The 23,351-nt window shown below is 42.6% G+C and overlaps 1 protein-coding gene across 1 annotated transcript in view; it reads left to right on the top strand.

Annotated features, from left to right (window-relative positions):
• The window catches only part of PTDSS1 (phosphatidylserine synthase 1), a 38,849-nt gene extending 16,479 nt beyond the window's left edge, over positions 1 to 22,370 (top strand). The window contains exons 5-13 of the mRNA XM_035124756.2: positions 410 to 568; positions 1,243 to 1,394; positions 4,646 to 4,787; positions 5,950 to 6,062; positions 7,623 to 7,688; positions 12,838 to 12,937; positions 13,780 to 13,848; positions 14,802 to 14,871; positions 18,913 to 22,370. Of these exons, the coding sequence (XP_034980647.1) occupies positions 410 to 568; positions 1,243 to 1,394; positions 4,646 to 4,787; positions 5,950 to 6,062; positions 7,623 to 7,688; positions 12,838 to 12,937; positions 13,780 to 13,848; positions 14,802 to 14,871; positions 18,913 to 19,022 (981 nt within the window). The 3' untranslated portion in view covers positions 19,023 to 22,370. The remainder of the gene's footprint in view (positions 1 to 409; positions 569 to 1,242; positions 1,395 to 4,645; positions 4,788 to 5,949; positions 6,063 to 7,622; positions 7,689 to 12,837; positions 12,938 to 13,779; positions 13,849 to 14,801; positions 14,872 to 18,912) is intronic.
• Positions 22,371 to 23,351: the final 981 nt, after the last annotated feature.

The raw sequence follows: 23,351 nt of genomic DNA, 5'->3' as shown, positions 1-23,351 counted from the left end.
TTATTACAATCCAGCATTATAAAAGCATGCACTTATCTTTTGTTCTGTTGTGTATTTTAATTAACGGATATTTATGTTTTAATGCTTGTGCAATTCATTTTTATGCTGCAGCGTGCATAAAAACCTATTTTGGCATTAAATGGTATATAAACTAATGATAATACAAGGCTAAGCTATAGCGGACCATAAGACGAGTAAATAACGTTATCTGATAGTCTCTGATATTGTAGTCTGCAGTTTTATTTCTTCCGAAATGATTCCAGAATAGACTTGTAACTTCCGCTTCTCTCTCTCTCTCTCTCTCTCTCTCTCTCTCTCTCTCTCTCTCTCTCTCTCTCTCTCTCTCTCTCTCACACACACACACACACACACACACACACACCTTCCCCTTTCTCCAAACCAACAACAGGAATACGCTGAGAACTGTCATGTTATTACTTGGGAGCGAATCCTCAGCCATTTTGACATATTTGCTTTTGGACATTTCTGGGGCTGGGCAATGAAGGCTTTGTTAATCCGTAGCTATGGGCTGTGCTGGACTATTAGCATCACCTGGGAGCTAACCGAGGTAGGTTGCATCTTCTCAGTGTGGAGTTTTTAATATCCTTGGGGTGGGGAATGACTGATGTGGCTTTCCTAGCAGTTTGTCCACATTGCAAACATGACACAAGTTTATTGTCTGCTACTTAAATTTGACACACATGCGAGATGTGAAGTTTTCCTCTTGCACACGAGTGTCTGGAATCGCCAAATCAGATTTATTTCATGTTTAAGCCAGCCTATTTTAAGTAAGTTTATTTACTCAATTACTTGGAAATATGCTGGATGAATATAGACTTCAGTATTACTATATAGTACCCTATGTGCAGCTTGTCTCAGTATGTTCCCTATATTAAAACCAGTCATGTAGTTCTTCCTCCTATAATTTGTGCCTTCTGTAATATTAAATCGTCTAGTGAAAAGGCAATATTTGCAACACTGATTTTACAGTGCAACTCAGTAAGCTTTTGGAAACACACAGAGGGAAAGTGTAATAATGCTTTCTCACCAAGAAGTGCCAACTGATCTAGAGCCCTCTGAAGCTGTAGGTTGATAGACTTTGGTCGAATTCACCTGTCATATGGGAAATATTTCCTGTCTTTTCAGCACCTGCAACTTATGTGAAAGCCACATTCTTATGTTAATAAGATACCTTTGTCTGAATGAATTCCTTACCCAGAATCTTTTTGCTGTATTCCGTAGCTGTTCTTCATGCACCTACTGCCTAATTTTGCTGAATGCTGGTGGGATCAAGTCATTTTGGACATCCTGCTATGTAACGGGGGTGGCATCTGGCTGGGCATGGTAGTTTGTCGTTGGTTGGAGATGAGGACCTATCACTGGGCCAGCTTCAAGTAGGTCTCAAGTACAAGCAAATAAGCATTATATTAATGATACTGCAGTATGGAAACTCTGAAATATAATGTAATGTTTGGTAGATTGTCAATTGTGGAGGTTGTCCCATTGCAGGCTGCTAAAATAGATTCATGCCGATAATTCTGAATCCCTAAATAGGAAATGCTGAATATTTACTTGGATGTGACAATTGGTAATACAGGGCTATCCCAAATCTAAAACCTCATGTTAGATTTAATTTTGTAGCCGGGAAATCACAAGGCATGTGGCGCTATAGACCCAGGACTCAGCTATATTGGCATATGCGTTGTACATGCATTATAGCACTGTGGCACCAGGTGGCGCTGTGGAGTTCTGTTTTTGCCAACCCGATTCCTCATACCAAGTTTACAATGCGTTTAACTGGAACGCTTCTTTGAGGTGTCTGGATCCAGCCCCAGTGTATTAGAGGTAGCATGCATCTGCATTGCACTTGCTGGGGAACATGAGTGTGTAACCTCAACCTGCCAGATCCCATGGAAAATCTGTTAATTCTGGATCCCATGGAAAAACTGTTAAAAACTATTGCATCCCATAGGCCTCTGGTTGGCCACTGTGAGAACAGGATGCTGGACTAGATGGGCCTTTGGTCTAATCCGGCAAGGCTGCTTTCATGTTCTATGTTCACTGTCTTGGGTGATTGATTCCTAAATCGGTATCAGTGCTGCGATTTATTTTTAAATCCATTTCCTTGACAACGTTGGTGGATCATGACATTATGAATGTGTTACAATGTTATTTCCATTAATAAGCAAGGGAAGAGTCTCTGATTGTTCATGGTCCCTTGGGCTCACATTTGATTTCCATCAGCCTCTGATTTTACCTCTCATGGTGCAATCCTGTGTACATTTACCTGGAAATAAGCCTCACTGAACACAGTGGGAGTTACTTCTGAGTAAGCATTTGTAGGATTGCATTGTGTAACCAAAATACAGTGTATGGTTCAACTCTCCAAAGCGACACCCATATAAGTAAGCAACCTACACCTTCTTTCTATTATCTTACTACAGTGGTACCTCGCAAGACGAATGCCCTGCAAGACGAATTTTTCGCAAGACGAATGTGTCTTGCGATCTGATGGTGACTCACAAGATGAATTCGTTTTGTGACAAATTCGTCTTGCGAATCGCGGTTTCCCATAGGAATGCATTGAAATTTGATTAATGCGTTCCTATGGGCAAAAAAAGAAATTTCAATGCATTCCTATGGGAAACCGCAATTCGCAACACGAATTTTTTGCAAAACGAATTGACTCGCGGAACGAATTAAATTCGTCTTGCGAGGCACCACTGTATATTGATAAAATCCAAGTAAACCTCCCCCATGCTTTTTAATAATATATAGTTAATATTTCAGAATTGGAGTGTGAGGGCCAAACTTCTGAACAGTAAACCGTTTCCTGATATTTCTTTTTATGATGCAATAGATGAGAACTGTATTTAAAGGCCTCCCATTTCACCTGCTTGTTTTCCTTATGAAACTTTTGCCAGGAGCATATTCCTAAAACAATTTTCTTTCTGTGTTCCTCTCTGAGAAAAGAGCCTCCATTCTAAACTTTGATTCTGTACTCCTTAGGAGTGGGGGTTAGGAATGTTGTAGCTTTGCACTTAGCCATGTGATTGGGACCTTTAGTCTCTAAGCTGTCCTTTCTGCATGCCTTACATACTCAGCGCTGCTGTTTTTGCTGAAGAAAAAGGAACTGAAACCCGCTATCATTGCTGACAGTACCATATTGGCCCGACTATAAGCCGCACCCGCAGATAAGCTGCACCTTTAAAATTCAAGGCTTATTTGCGGGTGCGGCCCGCCTCCTTGAATTACTGCATTGAACAGGCAGCGCCCGGCGTCCCGCTCCCCAAGCCGGTGCCGGCACTCGGCTCTGAATATAATTAAATCCACTGGATTTGTTGCTAGAAGCCAGCATTCAAAGAACGCCATGAATGAAAGGAAAGTACCTCTATTCATGCGCAGTTAAGTTTCCTGTTCCCCGTCCTAGCTGCACCTCTTAGTGTTTGCCACACACCATGGCCAATAATGGTGAAAGAAAGAAAAGTAGGACTGTTTTTTCCAGATGCACCTCACTACCAGATATTCTTGGACTTTGCTGGCTGAGTCTGATGGAAGCTGGAGTCCTACAATAGACAAAGGGCCACAGGTTCCTAATCTCTGATACACACTCCTGGATTCATTTATCCAGCTAACAGTTGATTACACAAGAATCTAAATTAATTTGATGGTGTTTTGCTTTTACCAGAACATTGGAAGTCACTTTCTGTGTTACTTCCCAGTTATTATTTTGAAATGAGTACAGCATTACGATTGTTTTTTTGTTGTTGTTAATTTGATTTGTGTTCAGCTCTAGCTGTGAGGGAGAGAATTACTCTGAACATCATGGGGCTTGGGGCAACTCTAAGCTTCTTAATCTGGTGCTTCTGAGAGCCTTACGCTTTCTTTCACCTCATGGGCTGCTGCCCCAGATGCTCTCCCAACCTTCAGGAGCACCGTAAATACAAAAAAAAATTGTTTGCCTGGTTCTGGTTAGAAAATGTGTGGTTTTATGCTAATTTGCCCTTAATTAGAAGCATGATAATTAAATTATTTAAATTAAATAGGGAGGCCTAGACCAGGCACCCCCAAACTTTGGCCCTCCAGATGTTTTGGACTACAATTCCCATCTTCCCCGACCACTGGTCCTGTAGCTAGGGATCATGGGAGTTGTAGGCCAAAACATCTGGAGGGCCGCAGTTTGGACTCTCAGATCTTTCAAACACTTTCCCTCAAAAAAGCATTTGTTTAGGTTTTTTTTGCTTTTTTGAAAGCTTGGTGTTTTGATAGCTTTGGAAATTAAGGGATGTTCCCAACTAAGTTATTCTCCAAGCAGACTCTTAAGTTATCCATGTCCATTAATTTAAATGGGTCTACTCTATGACTAATATAAGCTATCACCCCCAATTTTCAGCTTTGTTACATTTGAGGAGCAAATCACGCATGTGGAAAAGTTTGCTTTGGGGCAGGTTTCTTCTGATCGCAAATGTTTGCTTGCTTAATTACAATCGGTCCGCTTCTTAAATGCATCTTTCTCCGCAACGGGCATACTACCTCTTGTTACAAACCCCAGTGTGATAGAGCTGTGTTATTTTACATCATTTGTTACATAGCAATGCAATGTTGATTTCCTTCTTTATTTACTGTTGTCCTTATCTGCTTTCAGGGACATTCACACCACCACAGGTAAAATCAAGAGAGCTGTGTTACAGTTCACTCCAGCAAGCTGGACCTACGTTCGCTGGTTTGATCCCAAGTCTTCATTTCAAAGAGTAGCTGGAGTGTACCTTTTCATGATTATCTGGCAGGTAAAAAACAACAACAGCAAAGCTATTGAAAAGAAAGCCCGGGAATCTCAGCTAGGGTTGACTGAATCAGGCTGTTTCCTTTTTGCGTTAGTTTCACATGTGTTCATTCACAAATCCACCCCTTCTCCTTTCTGCAGCAATGCGTTGTTTTTTTAAACAAATCCATATGAAAAGATGTGTTTGAATTTTTATTTCACCACAATTTATTGTTATCATTAATTGCACTTATTAATTGCTTAGTTATGAAAAGTAACTCAAAACGGCTTACAAAAAAAGTAGAACATAAAGTAAAACCAGCATGAAACCTAAATAGTAAAAGATAAAAAACAACAACCCATGTTTATAAAAAGGCTAGAAATATTTTTTTAAACTTCCCAAATTTTAGCTGTTGGCATGCTGGCTTAAGCTTATGGAACTTGGAATCTAACAATGTTTGGAGGGTCACAAGTTCCACATACCTGTGTTAAGAGTGTAAGACCAAGACTGGGGAGAACCAGGTAACAAACCCAGACTCAGCCATGAAGCTCACTGGGTGACTCTGGACCAGTCACTGTCTCCCAGCCTAATCCATTCCACAGAACTGTTATGGGGATAACATGGGTGGGAAGAACTGTTTGTGCTGCCCTTCGCTTCCTTGAGGGAGTGTAGCATAAAAAATGTGTAATAAAATTATATGATATGCCAAAACTGCCTGGTGCCTGACACAGAAAATCCAGATGTAGCCCTCACGGTGGTAAAAATAAGACAAATCAATTTAATCATTGACAAGTGTGATACTTTTTATTGGTACTACAAAAATCTGCTTTCTCACACTATATAAAGGTAGGGCAGGATGCAACAAAACGTTGCTTTTGCAAAGAAAGGTAAATTGACTCCATAGTTGTACACACAAAGAAAAGAACGAAGCAGTACGTTTATCTAGCTCCCAAACACAGGCATTTAAATGTATTGATTACCTTCCCAAAGGATTTAATTCTTTTTGTGGAGTTCATAATTTACTGTTCCTAATGGAGACAACAATGATCCGCAGGCCACCAGGAGTGTCATATGTTTATTGTCCTGGAGCAGACCGTAAGCAGTTGCTAAGGAGTTGCATCTGTCTTATTTGTCTAGGTTATTAAAGGTTCCCAGCTCATTTTCTTCTTTCTGTTTCTTCTTCTAGTTGACTGAGCTGAACACATTTTTCTTGAAACATATCTTTGTTTTCCATGCAAGTCACCCCTTAAGCTGGGGTAGGATCCTCTTCATTGGAATTATCACAGCGCCCACTGTGAGGTACTTTTTGTTCGTTTAATCTTCCTCACTGTAAAATTGCTGGCCAGCAGCTGGTGACCTCGAAAAGCCTAGCTCAGAGATGGGGAGCCAGTGTGGCCCTCCAGATGTTGCTCACCAAGCTAGCTGTGGTTGGTTGGAGTTGGAATCCAACAACATCTGGGTGGTCACAGGTTCCTTGCCTTTTCTCCAGCCCATTTACTTTTGGAGATGAAAAAAAACCCTGGTTTGGACGTAAAGCTAAACCATAATTTAGTGCTACACACATGAGCCGCAACAAGCCTCATGTTCATGTCTTCCTCCCCTCCCGAATGAGGGGGAGATTGGAAACATCTGCCTCTGCTTTTAAACTAACCAGGGTGTTCCATTATGTCCAAACCAGGGGACTCTGCTTAGTTTAAAACAAGCCACCGTTTGATATTGGCTTGTTTGAAAAAAGCCATAGTTCAAACTAACCAGAGTCTGGAAACAGGAAGCAGCGCTTCTGATCTCCTTCTCACAGCTTTGCCAAAGGAGAAGCGGAGAGCACATAAGCCCCAGGCTCACTGCTGCTAAAGTTTAGGGCAACCTTCCTCAACCTGGTGCTCTTTCCATCAGTCTTTCAGAATGGGCAATGGTCAGATATGGTGGCCCTTGTAGTCCAAAATCCCTAGAGAGCGCCAGGTTAGGGAAACCTGGCTTGGTATGTCCTAAAAGGGCCATAGGACATTCCACCCAATTGCTCACTTAAAAACTAATACAATTAAATAACAGCAAGCATGTCAGAGAATGTAAAATCACCTGTAAAACAGCAGGTCAAATGACAGCAAGTGTGTTAGGCAAATGTATATTCCAGGTGTTCAATAATTCCTGCCCCCCCCCCCCCGGCTACAAGCCTGAAAAGCTTTTAACACAACTCTGTTTCCCATTCAACAGACTTCCATGCAGTGCAGTTTTTTTGTTTGAAGTAAAACACACTTGTATTCAGTGGGGCTTCCTCTGGGTAAGGGTGCAAAGGATTACAAGTCTTATTTCCCATTGTTCAAAAGATCTCTGTCCTGAGTCGCTTCTTAATTTCTAAACTCTGATTCCTTCTTTCCTCAGTCAAATCTCACAGGAGCTCAATTTAAAAAGGGGAAAAATTAGGAGAAACAACTTAAAATATTAAAATAGAGACAGTTGGCAGAAAATGCCGAAATGCCGATCTAAGCTTAGGGCTGTGGCTGCTTTGTGCCCCTCTGCGTTCAGGCAAACAGACATTCCACTGACATGCTAGCTGACTTTTCTGCCCACTTTCTCACCCTCAGTTGTACATCCCTCTTTATAGCTGACCAAGTTTCAGTCATTGGTTTACAAATGTCACATTTACTCGATCTCCAAGATAGCAGTAGAGAGGTTTGAGGTACGGTTTTGGAGTTCTAGAATATGGCTGAGCCTTTACCATGTTCCAAGTAATTGAGCTGCTTTCTCCAAAAATTGAATATCAGCCCCCCCCCCCCCCGAGCCAAGTTGTTTTTGCTAACTATAACCTATACGTGCAACTATCTGTTACATTGACATTTTCTCCTCTGTTTTTACTTCCAGGCAATACTATGCTTATCTCACAGACACACAGTGCAAAAGGGTAGGAACTCAGTGCTGGGTGTTTGGGTAAGTTTTTGTGGCAGTTGAAAACATTGAGACTGTTGTAGTGTTGACTCATTGACAAGAACAACTTTGCATCCCGAAAGCTTTCAATTACACGCTCCGTGGGGGGTTCCGTTTCTATTTATTTGTTGTTCTTATTTGCTCTCTGTGTAACTCCAGGTGGCAGATATAGGGATGCAAGGCAGATTCCTATCCTGGCCCCGACCAGGCCTGCTTGACTTCATCCAAGTTGCTGCCCCCAGCTGCATCCATTGGCAGCTCTGCCAGCACATCATCCACGTTAGGGGACACAAATGCAGAGAGGAAGGCTGCTAAACATGTAGAGGCTGTCCCAGGGAGCAGGAACCATGGCCGTTCATGCTGGCATTTTAGTAATATTTCAACAAGTACAGTATTTAATAGAAAAACATAACGTAACACTGGGGGGAGAGGGGAGGCAGTCTCTCTCAAAGCTCTATAGATATTAAAATTCCCAAAGCCCTAACAGAGCTGACCATTCCCAGCACCCTTGTTGTTGTTTAGTTGTTTAGTCGTGTCCGACTCTTCGTGACCCCATGGACGCCAGGCACTCCTGTCTTCCACTGCCTCCCGCAGTTTGGTCAAACTCACGTTGGTAGCTTCGAGAACACTGTCCAACCATCTCGTCCTCTGTCGTCCCCTTCTCCTAGTGCCCTCCATCTTTCCCAACATCAGGGTGGTGCTTTGAAGTCCCAACAATCAGCTGATCATAGGGACTCCAAATTGCCACCCTGGGAATTGCAAAGAGACTGGTGTGGTGCTTTGAAGCCCCAATAGTCAGCTGATTATCAAGACTTTAAAGCACAGCACGAGACTATTTTCAAAGGGAGTTGCAAACAGCCCTGCACTGCACTTTGAAGTCCCACTAATAGGGGATAAGTATGCAGTGCTTCTGAAGTCCCTTTTGGCCCTGCATCATCATCGTTGTTGTTGTTGTTGTTGTTGTTGTTGTTGTTATTATTATTATTATTATTATTATTATTATTCAGTCCTTCATTCAAAGATCCCAGGGCAGTTCACAATAGAAAAATGCAAAATGAGAAAACATATTATTTTGTATTTCTTTCTACCTGCCTATGCATCAGGTGATTGGCAGGTAAGCATGGCTTAGCCAAAATGAGGATGCCTGGCAGGTTTAGACTGAATGAGTTAAAATGAATGACACTTCCAGCGTCTTCCCTGACACTTTAAAAAATCATCCACTTTTTTTATCACCGGGGCAAATTTAAATCATTTATAAACAATACAATAGGGGATTTTTATACAGGTCCTGATCCAATATCAAATATGAAATATTTAAAAAAATGACAATATTAGACCCACATGGAAGCAATTTAATAAGCTATGTTTTACTTTTATGTCAATGATGAAACAACAAGGCTTCCCATAGGCATCGGATTGGCCACTATGAGAACAGGATGCTGGACTAGATAGGCCTTGGAGCGGTCTTTGAGCTTAAAAGTACTTGTTGTTGTTTAGTCGTTTAGTCATGTCCGACTTCGTGACCAGAGCATGCCAGGCACTCCTGTCTTCCATTGCCTCCTGCAGTTTGGTCAGACTCATGTTGGTAGCTTCAAGAACACTGTCCAACCCTCAATCTTTCCCAACATCAGGGTCTTTTCCAGGGAGTCTTCTCTTCTCATGAGGTGGCCAAAGTATTGGAGCCTCAGCTTCAGGATCTGTCCTTCCGGTGAGCACTCAGGGCTGATTTCCTTCAGAATGGATAGGTTTGATCTTCTTGCAGTCCATGGGACTCTCAAGAGTCTCCTCCAGCACCATAATTCAAAAGCATCAATTAAGAAACTACAGAACCAGCACCCTTAAGAAACTACATTTCCCAGAATTCTTTGGGGGAAGTCCTGTGCTTTAAATGTACCTTAAATGGACAGTGTGCACACAGTCTCGGTTGGTTCTGTTTGTGGCACTCTGTCACATGAATTCTTGGGGGGGGGGGGAAATGGGGCAGAGCATATTGGCGTGTGAAGAAATCTGGTTTGGTATGAACTAGATGACCCCCAGGCTATTTCCAGCTTTCTGTGATCCTCTGGAACCGATTGTTTTCTCTCCTGCACACAACATAAGAGAAAGGGAAACAAATTGGTGTAGAAATCCAAGGCTTTCAAAGGAAGTTTTCCAGCTCATGAGGTTACAAAAATAGCAGTGTTCAGATCAGCATAGTCTGCCCTTGTGGAGAAGGTCACGCTGAGCTAATAGGCCCTGAGGGACTTCTAAACTGCTGCTTTATGCCCCTGGCAAAATTAAACAGGCTAATTTAATCAGTTGACTTGGCCATGCTTAGGAACATTCCCATGTCATCACTTACTTCATGCCAGATCCATCCTCCAAGTCTCATTCGTAATTTTGCTCCACTTTTGGCAAAGAAGAAGAAGAAGCCTGCTTTCCTATGTACTATTTGTTGAACAACACCACTGGCATTAAAATTAAACAGGAAAGGGTAGGCCACCTTTTTAGGGTCGTTTCATTTCCAACGCAGCCCAACATAATAACGGTATACTAAAACCATGTTACTAAAATCACATGAAAGAAACAAAGCCAAAATCAGAGCAGCAGATAAAACAGTTATTAAAACACAGCACAAAAATAAATCATCCAAACTCTGAATGGAACAGAAAAGTCTTTATTGGTCTCTTAAAGGCTGATTTGTGCTTTCTCTGAGGGTGGGTGTCAGAGGGTCGTCGTGGCTCCTCTGGAGTAACTCAGCCGGAGTCCAGTTTGTCTTCAAAGACGTTTATTGTGCTATTTATTTACAGTGTAGAGACAGCTTAAAACATGACCTCTCATCCCGAATCAGAATTCGGCAATGGCGTACGTCTGTCCCTACGCCAGCAAAGTAGTCTGGGCACCCCAAAACTCCGCCCCCTTGACCTGCGTTGCGGCGCTCTCCTTACTTCTGGCGCCGGAAGGAGTGATGCCCTTTCAGCTTCCTCCCTCAGCGGTCGGTTCCCTGGCTCTACAGCATCCCTAAGCGTCTGCCTGCATCCCTCTGCCCCCATTGTTCCTCCCTCTGATTTCTCTCTTCCACCCGTTTCTTTTTTATTTTAATACCTTCACTGTGTGTGCCCCTTAATATGTTAACAGAAGGTTGGTGGGAATGGGACAGATCCCTACCCCAAAGGTCTAAATTTTGGCAGTGGTGTAAGGAAGACAGCAAGGGGAGGGGAGGGAATGAAAGCAATTGGCAAATGTTTTTTTTTTTAAAAAAAAAAAACCAGACAAGAGGAAAGAGAATATGAGAAAGGTCTGAATTAAGAGGTCTGTCTTATTTCTAAATAATGGTTTTTGAATTTACAAAAACATAAAGATACACAAGTAAGATGCACCCGTAAATACTTGCGCAATGCTTAGTAGAAGTAAATGGGACTAGAGCTCTTTGATTGCCTGATGCTCTCTGTTACAAAGCAAGGGCAGGGAGTTGGATTTTAATCCTGCATCAGTTCAGATCGTCTCTTGCTTCAGGGAGCTCAAGACACAAATAAATATAATCAGAGACAGTTAATGTAACAGACAAGTTACTGGTATCTCACTGGGTTGTTTTTTTTTAATGTGGTAAACTGAATTTTCATCTATCTGGCGAAAGCTGCTTAGTGCCTTGCCAGAAGGATTAGGCTCCCTTCCTTAAGCGTAATCTTAAATCGTAAGTTAAATGAACTTGCTCATCCAGTGAAATCCTTGTAAAATACACAAGGAAGAAAAAAAGGAAGCTCTAAGAGAAATAATGGCTGGTATGCATGTGTGCCCACAGTATGCTTAAAAAGGAAAGAGAGAGAAAGAAAGAAATGAAATTCCATAATTTAAATTCTTCATTAAGAAAACATGGATTTTGAAACCCATATAAATCATGCAAATTTCTCCTGTTTTGCATAATTTTATCCTGCCACTTGTACTAGATCATCGCAGAGAGAAGCAAGGATCTGTGCAAGACCTCCATCGCTAGAAACTTTATTCAGCTACCCCTCTGGCTTTTGAAATCATCATAAACATGAGAATTAGAGACTTGTTCATTCTTTACGAAAATTAAAACAGGGTTAGGGAATCTGTGGTCCTCCAGAAGTTGTTGAAGTGTTTACTTGTTTATTTATTGAATTTATATACTGCCCTATACCCGGAGTTCTCCCGTCACCCCAACCATTGGCCATGCTAACTGTAGCCATAGGTTCTCCATCCCTATTATAATGGGGGATAAAAGGTAAAGGTAAAGGGACCACTGACCATTAGGTCCAGTTGTGACCGACTCTGGGGTTGCACGCTCATCTCGCGTTATTGGCCGAGGGAGCCGGCGTACAGCTCCCAGGTCATGTGGCCAGCATGACAAAGCCGCTTCTGGCAAACCAGAGTAGTGCATGGAAACGCTGTTTACCTTCCCACTTGGAGCGGTACCTATTTATTTACTTGCACTTAGACGTGCTTTCGAACTGCTAGGTTGGCAGGAGCTGGGACCAAGCAACGGGAGCTCACCCCATCACGGGGATTTGAACCGCCGAGCTTCTGATTGGCAAGCCCTAGGCTCAGTGGTTTAACCCACAGCACCACCTGTGTCCCCCATTATAATGGGGGATACTAGGAATTAAACCCAGGACTCCCTGCATGCATAGCATGTGATCTACTATTGAACTGTGATGCCACCAGATACCACTTTTATTGACTAACAGAAGCTAGTCTCTTCTTCTCATGGCATGTTCACACATTCACAACATACTATTTATGTTGCCATTCGCCTGCTGATAATACAGAAATGGAGGCATTTATAATGCAAATTACCATTCTAGCCCATGTATATTGTTTGCATTACAAAGCAGCTCTCTGACTAAGATATAAAAATGCTCAAAGGGGTTGTTTATTAAGCGGAGCAAAGTTGTAACAAAAAAATGGAAGGAGTTTTTGTTAAAGGGGGACGGAGGCTGACCCAAGGTAGAGGATTTATTTTAAAGGCTTTCAAAAGGGAGCTGTTTTATGGATGGGCCTCTAAGGTTATTCCCCCCCCCCCCGGCCCAATAACATGAGAGCAATTTATAAACCAGCTCACAAAATCATGCAAACACCCCCACCCCCCCAATGAAGATATTAAAGCATGCTCTTAAATTAAAACCAGTCTGTACTTTTGCCATTCCCTCAGAGTTATTGGTTTCCTGGAAGCTATTGTGTGCATCAAATTTGGTCAAGACCTCTTCTCCAAAACACAGATATTATATGTCGTGTTTTGGCTCCTTTGTGTGGTAAGTGGCTCTTTATTTTGAACAATGCTTTGCTCCTTAGGTCTCTTTGGTACAACAACCATGTTAGTTGCCATGTCTCTTTGGCCATTGGCTAAATGTAAGCCGGAATCTACCCATTGACACAATTTTGTGACCAGGGCTGCAATGTTTAACCTAGACAAATTGCTTAAAAATAATAATTGAAGTGGCGGATTCCTCCACCAAGAAATCTATCCCGGCTGTGGCATATCTGGTGCTCTGCTGACATGGTGAAGCTTCTGCCAAATTCTGTAGCCAGCGATGGACTTTTCTCACACTCTTCTGGGCAGCCTTTCGGGGACCACATGCCAATGGTGTGTGGGGCCAGAGGAAAAATGGACAGAGCATTCGATGTGAATTTTACCATTACCCAGTAACCTCTATCCTCTCTATCCTCCATCCAGACAAGGAAAGAAGCATTCACAGATTAGAGTATACCTCACAGGCCAGAGATTCCTAACATTTGCTAGAGCCTCTTAAGCAGCAGGCCTCCTGTGTAGAATTCAGTCCTAAAATTCATATACATAGTTGTGCTTCGGTTTGGTTTTTTTAATGGGGTGATAGCCCTCCCTGTTCATAGTGGTAGTGTAAAATAAAAACATTTGTAGTACGGTGTAAATAGGTACTATGTATACACTAGGAAGAGAGGCTCAGTGTTCATCAACATTGTTCACCTCCATGGGCCAGCGATGCATTGTAAGTCATCCTGAGTCAACCTGTTGAAAATGGGGTGTGGTGCCCTGAAATAATAAAGGAATTAATGTAGAAGCTGGTAGGTTTTGACTCTTCTTCCTCCTTTTCATTCCTTTCCCCCAATGTTGTAGGCCGTTACTACTTTCCTCTGTTTATATGGAATGGTTTGGTATGCAGACCACTACGGACAGCGAGAAAAGGTAATGCTTAACTGGGCACAAGGCACATTTTGAAAGCTGCTGGTGTGGAAGCCATCATGTTAAAAGTCTATTTTGCCGAAGCTTGGGGAGGGTAAGGTGTCAAGATTCTAAGGTCCGCTCTTTGATATAGAGGAGAAATGACCAAAAAAGGCATTTTATTATAAGAGCATTGATTTTGGTTATTTCTAACGGGTTGGGTCCGGATTTTGCCTTCTGCAGACTGAAAGGCTTTTGATCCAGTGGACTCAGGATTCTGAACTCAGTGGTCCTTTTGGCGTGATGCAGCAGGGTTCTTGAGCTCTGAATTGTAGATCTAGCCAGTCTTATTACGTTCCCAAAGAATAGTAACTTGATCTTGCAACACCTTCCCTCCTCACTAAACAGGTGCTCTTGCCACACGATTTCGTGCACCTCAATAAATCCTACGCCACATAGATGTGGATGCTCTGTTGCCAAAATGGATGGAAATTATCCCTTCTATCATATCCCTGCTGACATGGTATTGAGCACCATGTAGATGGGGGGGGGGAACATGGCATTTCTTCATGCATAAATTTAACAAGCCCACTCTTTGCAGGAAGACTTGCATTGCTTAAGCAGAAGTCAGACCCAACTAACTCCCTGCTGTGTAGCCATCCCTATCATTGCAGTCTTACAGCTGGAAAAGCAGTTTTTTAAAATTGTCATTGCACCTGGGCGGAAGGGCAGATGGGAATGCCAAGCACCGGAAGGAGGTTTGGGTTACATAACAAAGTGCAGTGGACCTTTCTCTCTCCCCTCCTAGCTGTTAGACCTGTATAGCCCAGTGTGTACGTTAGAAAGAAGGCAAGAGGGAAATGCCCTGTGTATAGTGTTTGACTCTGCATAAAGCACATTTAATAGAGTTTGGAGGCAATAAGCATAGATAATTGCAAAGGCGGAAGCCCCACGATGATCCCTCTTTGTCTCCACAGACGCTGTCAGAAAGTGAAGACAGCTCCTACATCCCAGATGCTTCCTGGCTTAACTCTAAGTTTACTAGAGGTACTGGTGGTTTGTATGGTACATTCTGTCCCAGCCAAATAGTCATTGGAGATATATGGGTGTGGGTGTCCTCTCTCTCTCTCTCTCTCTCTCTCTCTCTCTCTCTCTCTCTCTCTCTCTCTCTCTCTCTCTCTCTCTCTCTCTCTCACACACACACACACACATAGATATACAAACATCTCCCTCCCTTACCCACCCTAGTTGTTTCCTTTTCAGCAGCTTTCTTGGCTGAATTCCCAAGTTGCTTTTTTATTGGCCCTTTTATTTATTTATTTGGTTTCATAGACCACTTTTCAGCAGCATGCCAGTACACAATAAAGACGATGCCTAGAAAAATGGGCACCCCAAGTGGTGTGAAGCAGCAACTGGGCTTCATAGGTCTAGTGTCAGCCTTAAGATTCCAGGGCACTTTAGTTCTAGGGCACTGAAGATTCTGGGGCACTCAGTGCTTTTTGTAGCATTCTCCCTGGTTCTAGGGTAAGTAGGTGGCATTTCCAGCCTACAAGGTCCCCAGGAGCCTCACCACAGCAAGGACAGGCATCATCACCATGGCGCCACCGATGAGTGTGGCGGCGGGGAAGGGGTCACGCGCCAGAGATGCTCTGAGGGTTTGCGCCCTTATACAGTGGTGCCTCGCTTAACGAATGCCCTGCTTAACGAAATTTTCGCTTAACGGAAGGATTTTTCTAGTGGAGGCTGCCTTGCTAGACGAATGCGTTTTACAAAAAATTCGTCTAGCGAATCGCGGTTTCCCATAGGAATGCATTGGGCAAATAAAAATCAAAAAAATCCAATGCATTCCTATGGGAAACCGCGATTCGCTAGACGAATTTTTCGTTATAAGAAAAGACCCGTGGAACGAATTAAATTCGTCTAGCGAGGCACCACTGTACTAACGCCGGCACTTATAAGCCACCTCAAAGACACGCAGGTAAAGGATCGTGAACAGTGGCCTTGTGTTTAACATTAAAAATAATTCACGCTGGAAACGGTGGCTCGAAAGAGAAGAGACGAACAAAGGGAACATCACACTTGGCTTGGGTCTTCATTGATCTCTTCATGCCTGCTTATGCATTGAGGCTTGCACTCTCTTCTGAATCGGAGGGATGGAGTACCTGTGGCACTCCACTTCTTGTTGGACGGCTCCAGCCACCGTGGTCCACGGTGAGGGACAATGAAAGTTGTAGTCCTCTGAGGCCCACATGATCCCCATCCCAGCTGTATAGTGAAATTGGCTGGGATTGAAGGAGCTATTTCAGATGCTCTAACGTTCATGCCCATTGGAAGTTTGACTTTCTTCTTTGAAGAAATGCGTCCCCATCCCATTTTGTGAGTTGGGATGCTACAGGGTAGGGCTGCCATTTGTGAAACCCAAGTTCAAGCCCTCTTTGGCATGCAGATACATTTGTCTGGTTCCTTGGATCTAGGCCCCTCCGTCCTTACATCAATATGGAGTGGGGGGATGAAACAAAATTGCTGTTGAGCATTTTAATAGCCCACACTTTATATAGCAGTTGTTCTTTGTCACAAATTGAAATTTTATTGTAAGTGAAACACTTGTTTCTATATACATATAGAGAGAGAACATTTATTAACACAGATTTTTCCTTCTGATTTTCAACATACTTTTTAAAGCTCTATGTAATCTTTTTTCTATACACGTGTTTCTTCTACGTTATATGAAAACACATTTTTTTCTGTAATATGATCCCTTAATTCAATTTCCAGGCAATTCCTTTCCCCCATCTTTTAGAAACTTCCTTGAAATCTATAAAAATTCTAAACAAAATAAACTTTTCTTACAAAATATTACAGTGCTGAAAACATTTTTTTTTCTTTATATTTTTCAGCTTTAGTGGCCTATTCCATTTTGGCAAGTGGTTTTATAAATTAATAAATGACGATCATTTGTATATTTTATTTAGGTTTTTGAAACATACCAGCATGTTTTCTTTCTTGTGTTTAGTTGTTAAGGGGATCGAATTAAAATAGTCTAAAACTGAATCGTATATGCTAACGGGCATCTCAGTTCTCTGAATCGCAGCTCACGTAGCACCACCCACACAAAGGGGGCAGATTTGGGGGAACCACAAAGTTTGCAAAAGTTCAAGAAATATTTTTGAGGTGTGAGGAAACTCTAAAGAGGAGGAGCCCTCCAATAAGCAGCCCAGTGTGGGCTGAACATGCTTAGGGACCACAGAATCATTTTCCTTCTCTCTCTCTCTCTCTCTCTCTCTCTCTCTCTCTCTCTCTCTCTCTCTCTCTCTCCGCCCTCCCATTTTAAAAAAATGTATTCTTGCTCCAAATACTGTTCTGACACCCCATCCAAGGTATATTAAACATGCTGCCTGGATGTTGGGGATAAGTTTTTGTTGTTGTTGGGGAGTTTATTTCCTTTCCCACTTTTGGCTCCAGTGTTCCTTTCCCTTGTTCCCTAATTTTCCCGGCATAATCTGTGTTAAATTGTGTTGTTTTATCTTCTACACGTTTCTGTCCATTAATGCCACCATCTACTCCTTCCTTGTTTTCCTTTGCCATTCTTTGTGGTTTATTTAATCTTAATAAAGGGTTGGATTAAACCAGGCGTCCCCAAACTGCGGCCCTCCAGATGTTTTGGCCTACAACTCCCATGATCCCTAGCTAACAGGACCAGTGGTCAGGGAAGATGGGAATTGTAGTCCAAAACATCTGGAGGGCCGAAATTTGGGGATGCCTGGATTAAACTAACGGACCCCCCCCCCCACTTAACAGAAGCGTGCTCAAGGAATTCTGCTGGTGTAGTGGGGCTCCCCTTCCCCTCCCAAAAATTGGCTTTGGGGCTGTCAGAAGAATCTCCAGAACAGTGTGCAGCGAGGAGAGGGGAAATTGCACCACCGGGCAAGCAGAAATTCCCATGCCGCTGGAGAAATTTTAGCTCTGCGTTGAATTCCTCCCAAAGCTTCTAAATGTTAAAGCTTCTAAATTTGGAACCTGGGGTTTGGCAGCCCAAGGAGAAAGTCTCGCCTTCAAACCTAGCCACCTCCTTATGCTACGCACTGCAGGGTGACCAAAAAAAAAAAAAGCACACGGGTTGAGCGCTGCCACGTGTTGAGAAAGAGGTCCCAGCTGATTCCCATCCCTGTCCTGATCTGACATCCATGCAGCTGCTTCTCACCCAAGAGAAGTGGCCAAAGCAACCGTGTTCTCATGGCGACCAGACTTCTCCATGCAGGTGTCCAGGTAGGCACGCTCAACTGCATGATAAATGTGTCCTGTTATTTGGTGGAATCACACAGCTAAATGTGGAATCACACAGCTAAAATTCTACTGCTTGATGCCTCTGCAAAGAAGCTCGCTGCAGTTCCTGGGGGTTGGCTGAGTAAAGAGTTTGTTCTGCTTTCTTTCTTCTCAGCCTTTCTCTTTATCTCTTCCCCATCCCACCAACAGCAGTGTCCCATCTGCCTACAGTTGTGCCCTGCTCTCATCTCCTACCCCTCACTCTTGATGCACACCCACTAGATTTTCACAGGGTTTGGGAAGCAGAGTGTGGGGACCAGGATCTCACCCACAGCTTCTGCCTTGCAAACCTATAGGTCGTTGTTTCCCAAGCTTGGGTCTCCACCTGTTTTTGGACTACAACTCCCATCATCCCTAGCTAGCAAGACCAGTGGGCAGGGAAAATGGGAATTGAAGTCCAAAAAAAGCGGGATACCCAAGTTTGGGAAACACTGGTCTATAGAGTTATTCTGCCCCAGAGTCCTGCTCCAGCACCTAGTGTTTCCACTTGCTAGCTAGCTTAATATCAAGACTGAAGAAAGAGTTGAGACAGCTATGTTACACTGTAGGTAAACAGTTTTCTTAACAGGTGATATAATTGGGGGAATATAATTTGGGAGTTAAGCCACTAGATGGCATACCGGTTTCAACTAAAATGTCTTAGTATGCGTTAATAAATCCAGAGATTTACATTTGCCGGTAAGAAAAGATGCTCTTTAAAATAACCACATCTCACCTGTGTGTGTGTGTGTGTGTGTGTGTGTACGTGTGTGACTTGCTTGTTAGGAATGGAAGACAGTCCGCCCAAACACTCAAGCAACAGCGAGAGCCATTCATCTAGGAGGAGGAATCGCCATTCAAAAACAAAAGTAACCAATGGAATTGGCAAGAGATAGAGAGGCAGACAAGAGAGAAGGAGAAAGAGAGAGAATCAGTTTCTAGATTTGTTCCAGAAGTGTGCCTCTGAGAGCAAAGAAGCAAAACTGGGCCTGGTTCTGAAATCCCTGCTTGAAGGTCGACAAGAGAATAGGCGGAGGAGACGGGGACAACATCTTCAGCAACCAGAGTCCTTGGACCTTGTTAACATGGAGCTCACCTGTGTATCGCAAATCATTCGCTGCCGTCACTTGCCATCCATTGGCTCAAATCTTCTGCACTCGACACTCAAAACTGTAGTAATATGTTTAAAGGCAAAATAGTTGCTTGTTCCTGAAGGGTTCCTGTGATAGTCTTTGTTCAAGTAGTGTGTGGATGCCTTCTGAAGGCCTTTCTTTAATTGAGGACGATAACTCCAAGTTAACTGGCAACCAGTTGTTGTTTTTTGTTCGTTTTTCAGTTGTGGGCTTTTTACATTCTTGTTTGTTTCCAACAGAACCTTTTTGACTAAAAGATGCTCTGCCTTTGTTCTCATTCTGACACCTAAGCTTTTCTGTGCTGTTAGATCCCCCCCCCCCCCCGGGAAAATCAACAGTTCCATATTTCAGTCAGCAGGGCGCTAAGTATTAGAAAGTACGTTCATGATTTTTGTTCAGGTCATTTTTATAATTTTGTAACCCTGCTAAAGGTTCATTGTGTTCATGACAGTCTGTTACACAATCAGGGCTGTGTCAGCCCTTATGGGCAGGAAGACAGGCCCAGAGCCATTGGCGCATATATATACATAGTTTATTTTCTAACATCTCCACTGTTTCCTGTATGTTTATTATCACTGCAGCTACACTGTTCTTTTCTCTTGAAAGGCCTAAGCTCCCAACAGCAGCAAAATGATCCAAATTATAAACCAAAATTCATACTTAAAGCTTTGCAAATCTCTGCCTGGCCTAACACAGCAGCTTACCCATGGATGATACAATGTTCCTTGTATTATTGTGGTGTAACATTTAAAAAAAACCCCACATTTAATACAAACTAAGTCCTCTTCTTCCAGGGGACAGTTTTACAGAATGCTTCAGCAATTTTTGTTCCCTGGTGTTTTTTTTTTTAATTCCCCCACCCATTGGAAAATTGGTTTCACAGCATCATTCCCGAGAAATGAAATAATCATCATAATGAAGTATTGAACCCCCAAATCTTAAAGCTGTTGGGATTAAGCCAGTTTTGCATAAGATTCTGCTTTCTGTGTTTAGTTGGTCTTTATTTGCGTGTGCCAATCAAGTTGTGGGGCTGCTTACTCCAAAAGACATGGCTAAGGTGACCGGTTAAGTGAGAACCCACATCCTTTCCATCACGCTTCAGCTGGGAAGAGCTGCTTGCTGTGATAATGTCATGGGATACGCACTGCAAGATATGAAGCATTGTAAAGAACTTCAGCGTACAAGCAAAGTGACTGTAAATAGAAAAAAGACCACCATAATCCATGACTTCTTATGTGCCACAAAGGATCAGCTTTTTGAATGCGTTCAGTATGCAGCTGCTAATCCATGGAAAGCTCTGTTTTTCTTTTCAATCATGAATGTGCAAACTCTTGCATCAAAAGCTGCTATATCCTATTTGCTGCAACTGTGCTAAATGTTACCAGCCTGGGGAAAATATACATGTCTGGAACTTTCCCCGTTGACAAATGTTGTTTTCTGGATCATATTTTGAAATATGTGTACTTTTACATCCGTGTATTCTTAGCATGCTGCATAATTTCCAAATGGGTTGGTTTTTTGTTTTTGTTTTGGTTGATGCTCAAGGTCACTTAGTTTTCTGTCTTAATCCCTTTAGAGTCAGTTACTCAAGAGAGACCAATGTGTATGTGTGTGTTTTTCTATTTATTCAAGACCAAAGTCAGAAAATGTTAAGGCTGTTCTGAATGAACATTTCACACTCTTCAGTTTAGTGTTAATAATGCCCATTCTCCCAAAGAGCCTTTCCTGTTTTTCAGAGCCTGCAACACATAGAAATATGACTGCTGGAGTCAGTAATAAAATTCCCACTCACACTGGTAGAGATGTGGCCCTAGTTATAATCCAGTGCTGCCAAAAGCCATGTTTGTCAGCTGAAACTAGTGCTCACATGCACAGTTAATTATATCCATAGATAAGAGTGCAGAATCAGAAGCTGTGTTAATATTTTACTGTGGCTGGAAAACAATGCACCTTGTGTTCATTGGGGCTTTTCAGCCTCCCTCTTCCAGCAGTAACTCCCTGACACACACTTAGCACCCCCCCCCCTTCCCAAAATGCTGCTCCGAAAGATCCAGGGACCATGTGAAGTAGCATCCTGTGGAGGCTGCACTGCTGCTGGAAGGGGAAGCCAACATCATAAACATAAATCTGTGTGCACACAGATGTACTTTAGATGCGCACTTTGAATCCTGGGCTCTGTACTTTTTTCCATGGAGGAATTTAAAAATGCCTTCCATGAGTGAACTCGGAAGGTGGACAGTCTTTAATGCCCATAGAAAGGAAAGCACCCTATACGAATGTTGTTTCCCTATTGATAAATATCGGTTATGTAAAAGTCTTCAAGTATTGTGTGAAATGCGGCATTTTCTGTAGAGCCATCGCTTATCCTATCTCAAAGTGGCACGTACACACTCAGTTCAGAGTGATGTGTGTGCTCTGTGCTTTCTATGGAAATGGAACCCGGACCACTAGAAAAAAAGCGGGTTTTGATCAGGTCCCAATATGCGATGTGGTCAGACTCGAATGTTTTGCCCCATAACCACTGAACTCTACACCAGAGCTGTAGCACTCTCACCCTTGAGTTGGGAATTCTGGAAGGAATGTATTTGCTCCCATTTATATGCTTTTAAACTTGCTTTCTGCCTTCTTCATGTCCCCCTCATCCCACTGTTCACACACACACACACACACACACACACACACACACACACACCAGTTGTGTACACTCCAGTTTGTGGTGGCTGTTTTTAAATTAATCATTTACTGTGTGCTTATTGGAAAAGAGAGAGAGGTTGACCTGGTTCTGCTGGAGACTCTGCTGTATTATCAGTCAATGATGGGGGAGCCCTAACCTCCTGTGGCACAGCCCAAACAGTGGCAACCGGTTTATAGCATTTGCAAAAAAGCTCTGATGCGAAGAAGCTTATACATATATACACACACCACTCGAGGCCAAGAGTACAGAAAAGTTACCCACCCAAAGTAAATCTATTGCTAGCTGCCAGTATTAAACCTGGGTGGAGCACTGTTATGTATAAAAAGACAGTATCTAATGAACACATGGAATCTGGTTTCAACTCGGCTTTTGGTTACTCGCCTGTGAAAAATAAAGCCCCGAATACCTGGGATAAATTTGGTGGTGGTGTTTTTTTTTTTTAGTTAAAGCTGTGATTGTGTGTTTTTCTTCTGTCTACAATATTTAAGCAGATAATAAGGCTATGCTGTGTGAATTACCATTGTCCCTACTAGAAGTAGACATGCTTCACCCCTTTGTGCCCCTCACAATAAAAAGGAAATCGGAATCTCTAGTACTGCAGGCTTGATAATGATGAAACTGAAAATCTGACCCACAAAAAGACTTCTTGCTTCTAATGTACTCCCATAGTTGGCTAGTTCAAATATCTTCTTGAAGTTTGGGGTGCCGCTGGCTGCTTTGCTCCCACAAGGGGGAGCACTTTAGCTCATTCTGTATCCAAGAATCAGATTGATGTTCTGGTATAAGGCTGTAATCCTTAGCTTTTCACTTTGGGGAAACAAATGCATGGGAAGGAATGAAAATTATAAACACTGGATTCCTTTTATCAACTAGTATCGAAGTGCCAAGTACTGCAATGTTCATATGGAATTAATGCATTGTAGAAAGTAAATTTTTTGCATAAGATTGCAGATGAAAGCAGGATAACTTCAAGTGTGTGTTTATGGGACACAGAAAACCCTTAACGTTGCGTTATTTGGAAAATGGTGTTAAATGAGATGACAGAAATTTTAAGAAAATAATTGCAGCTGAGTAGAACAGCTAAGACAGGAGTGCCTGGCGTGCTCTGGTCCATGGGGTCACGAAGAGTCAGACACGACTAAACAACAACAACAACAACAAGAAGAAGAACAAAGACTAAATTTTCACCAAAAGAGGTTTATTCAGAACAAAATAGTTGAACAGAAAAAATCAAAGTAGCAGACCTATAATTGTTGTTTCAGAGGTCTCCCTGAAATCTGGGTATGGGAAGGAAACTTGAGGAATAGACTGGACATAGAAAGCAGGTGGCTTCCAAGACCTTGTTAGACTCCCAAGTTCCCATCAGTCCCAGCATGCATTGCCAATGATCAAGGATG

This window comes from Zootoca vivipara, chromosome 8 (genome assembly GCF_963506605.1).
Source record: "Zootoca vivipara chromosome 8, rZooViv1.1, whole genome shotgun sequence".
In the NCBI taxonomy this organism is placed as follows: domain Eukaryota; kingdom Metazoa; phylum Chordata; class Lepidosauria; order Squamata; family Lacertidae; genus Zootoca; species Zootoca vivipara.
Note: the sequence above shows the minus strand (reverse complement) of the source record. Positions and strands in the feature narration are given on the sequence as shown.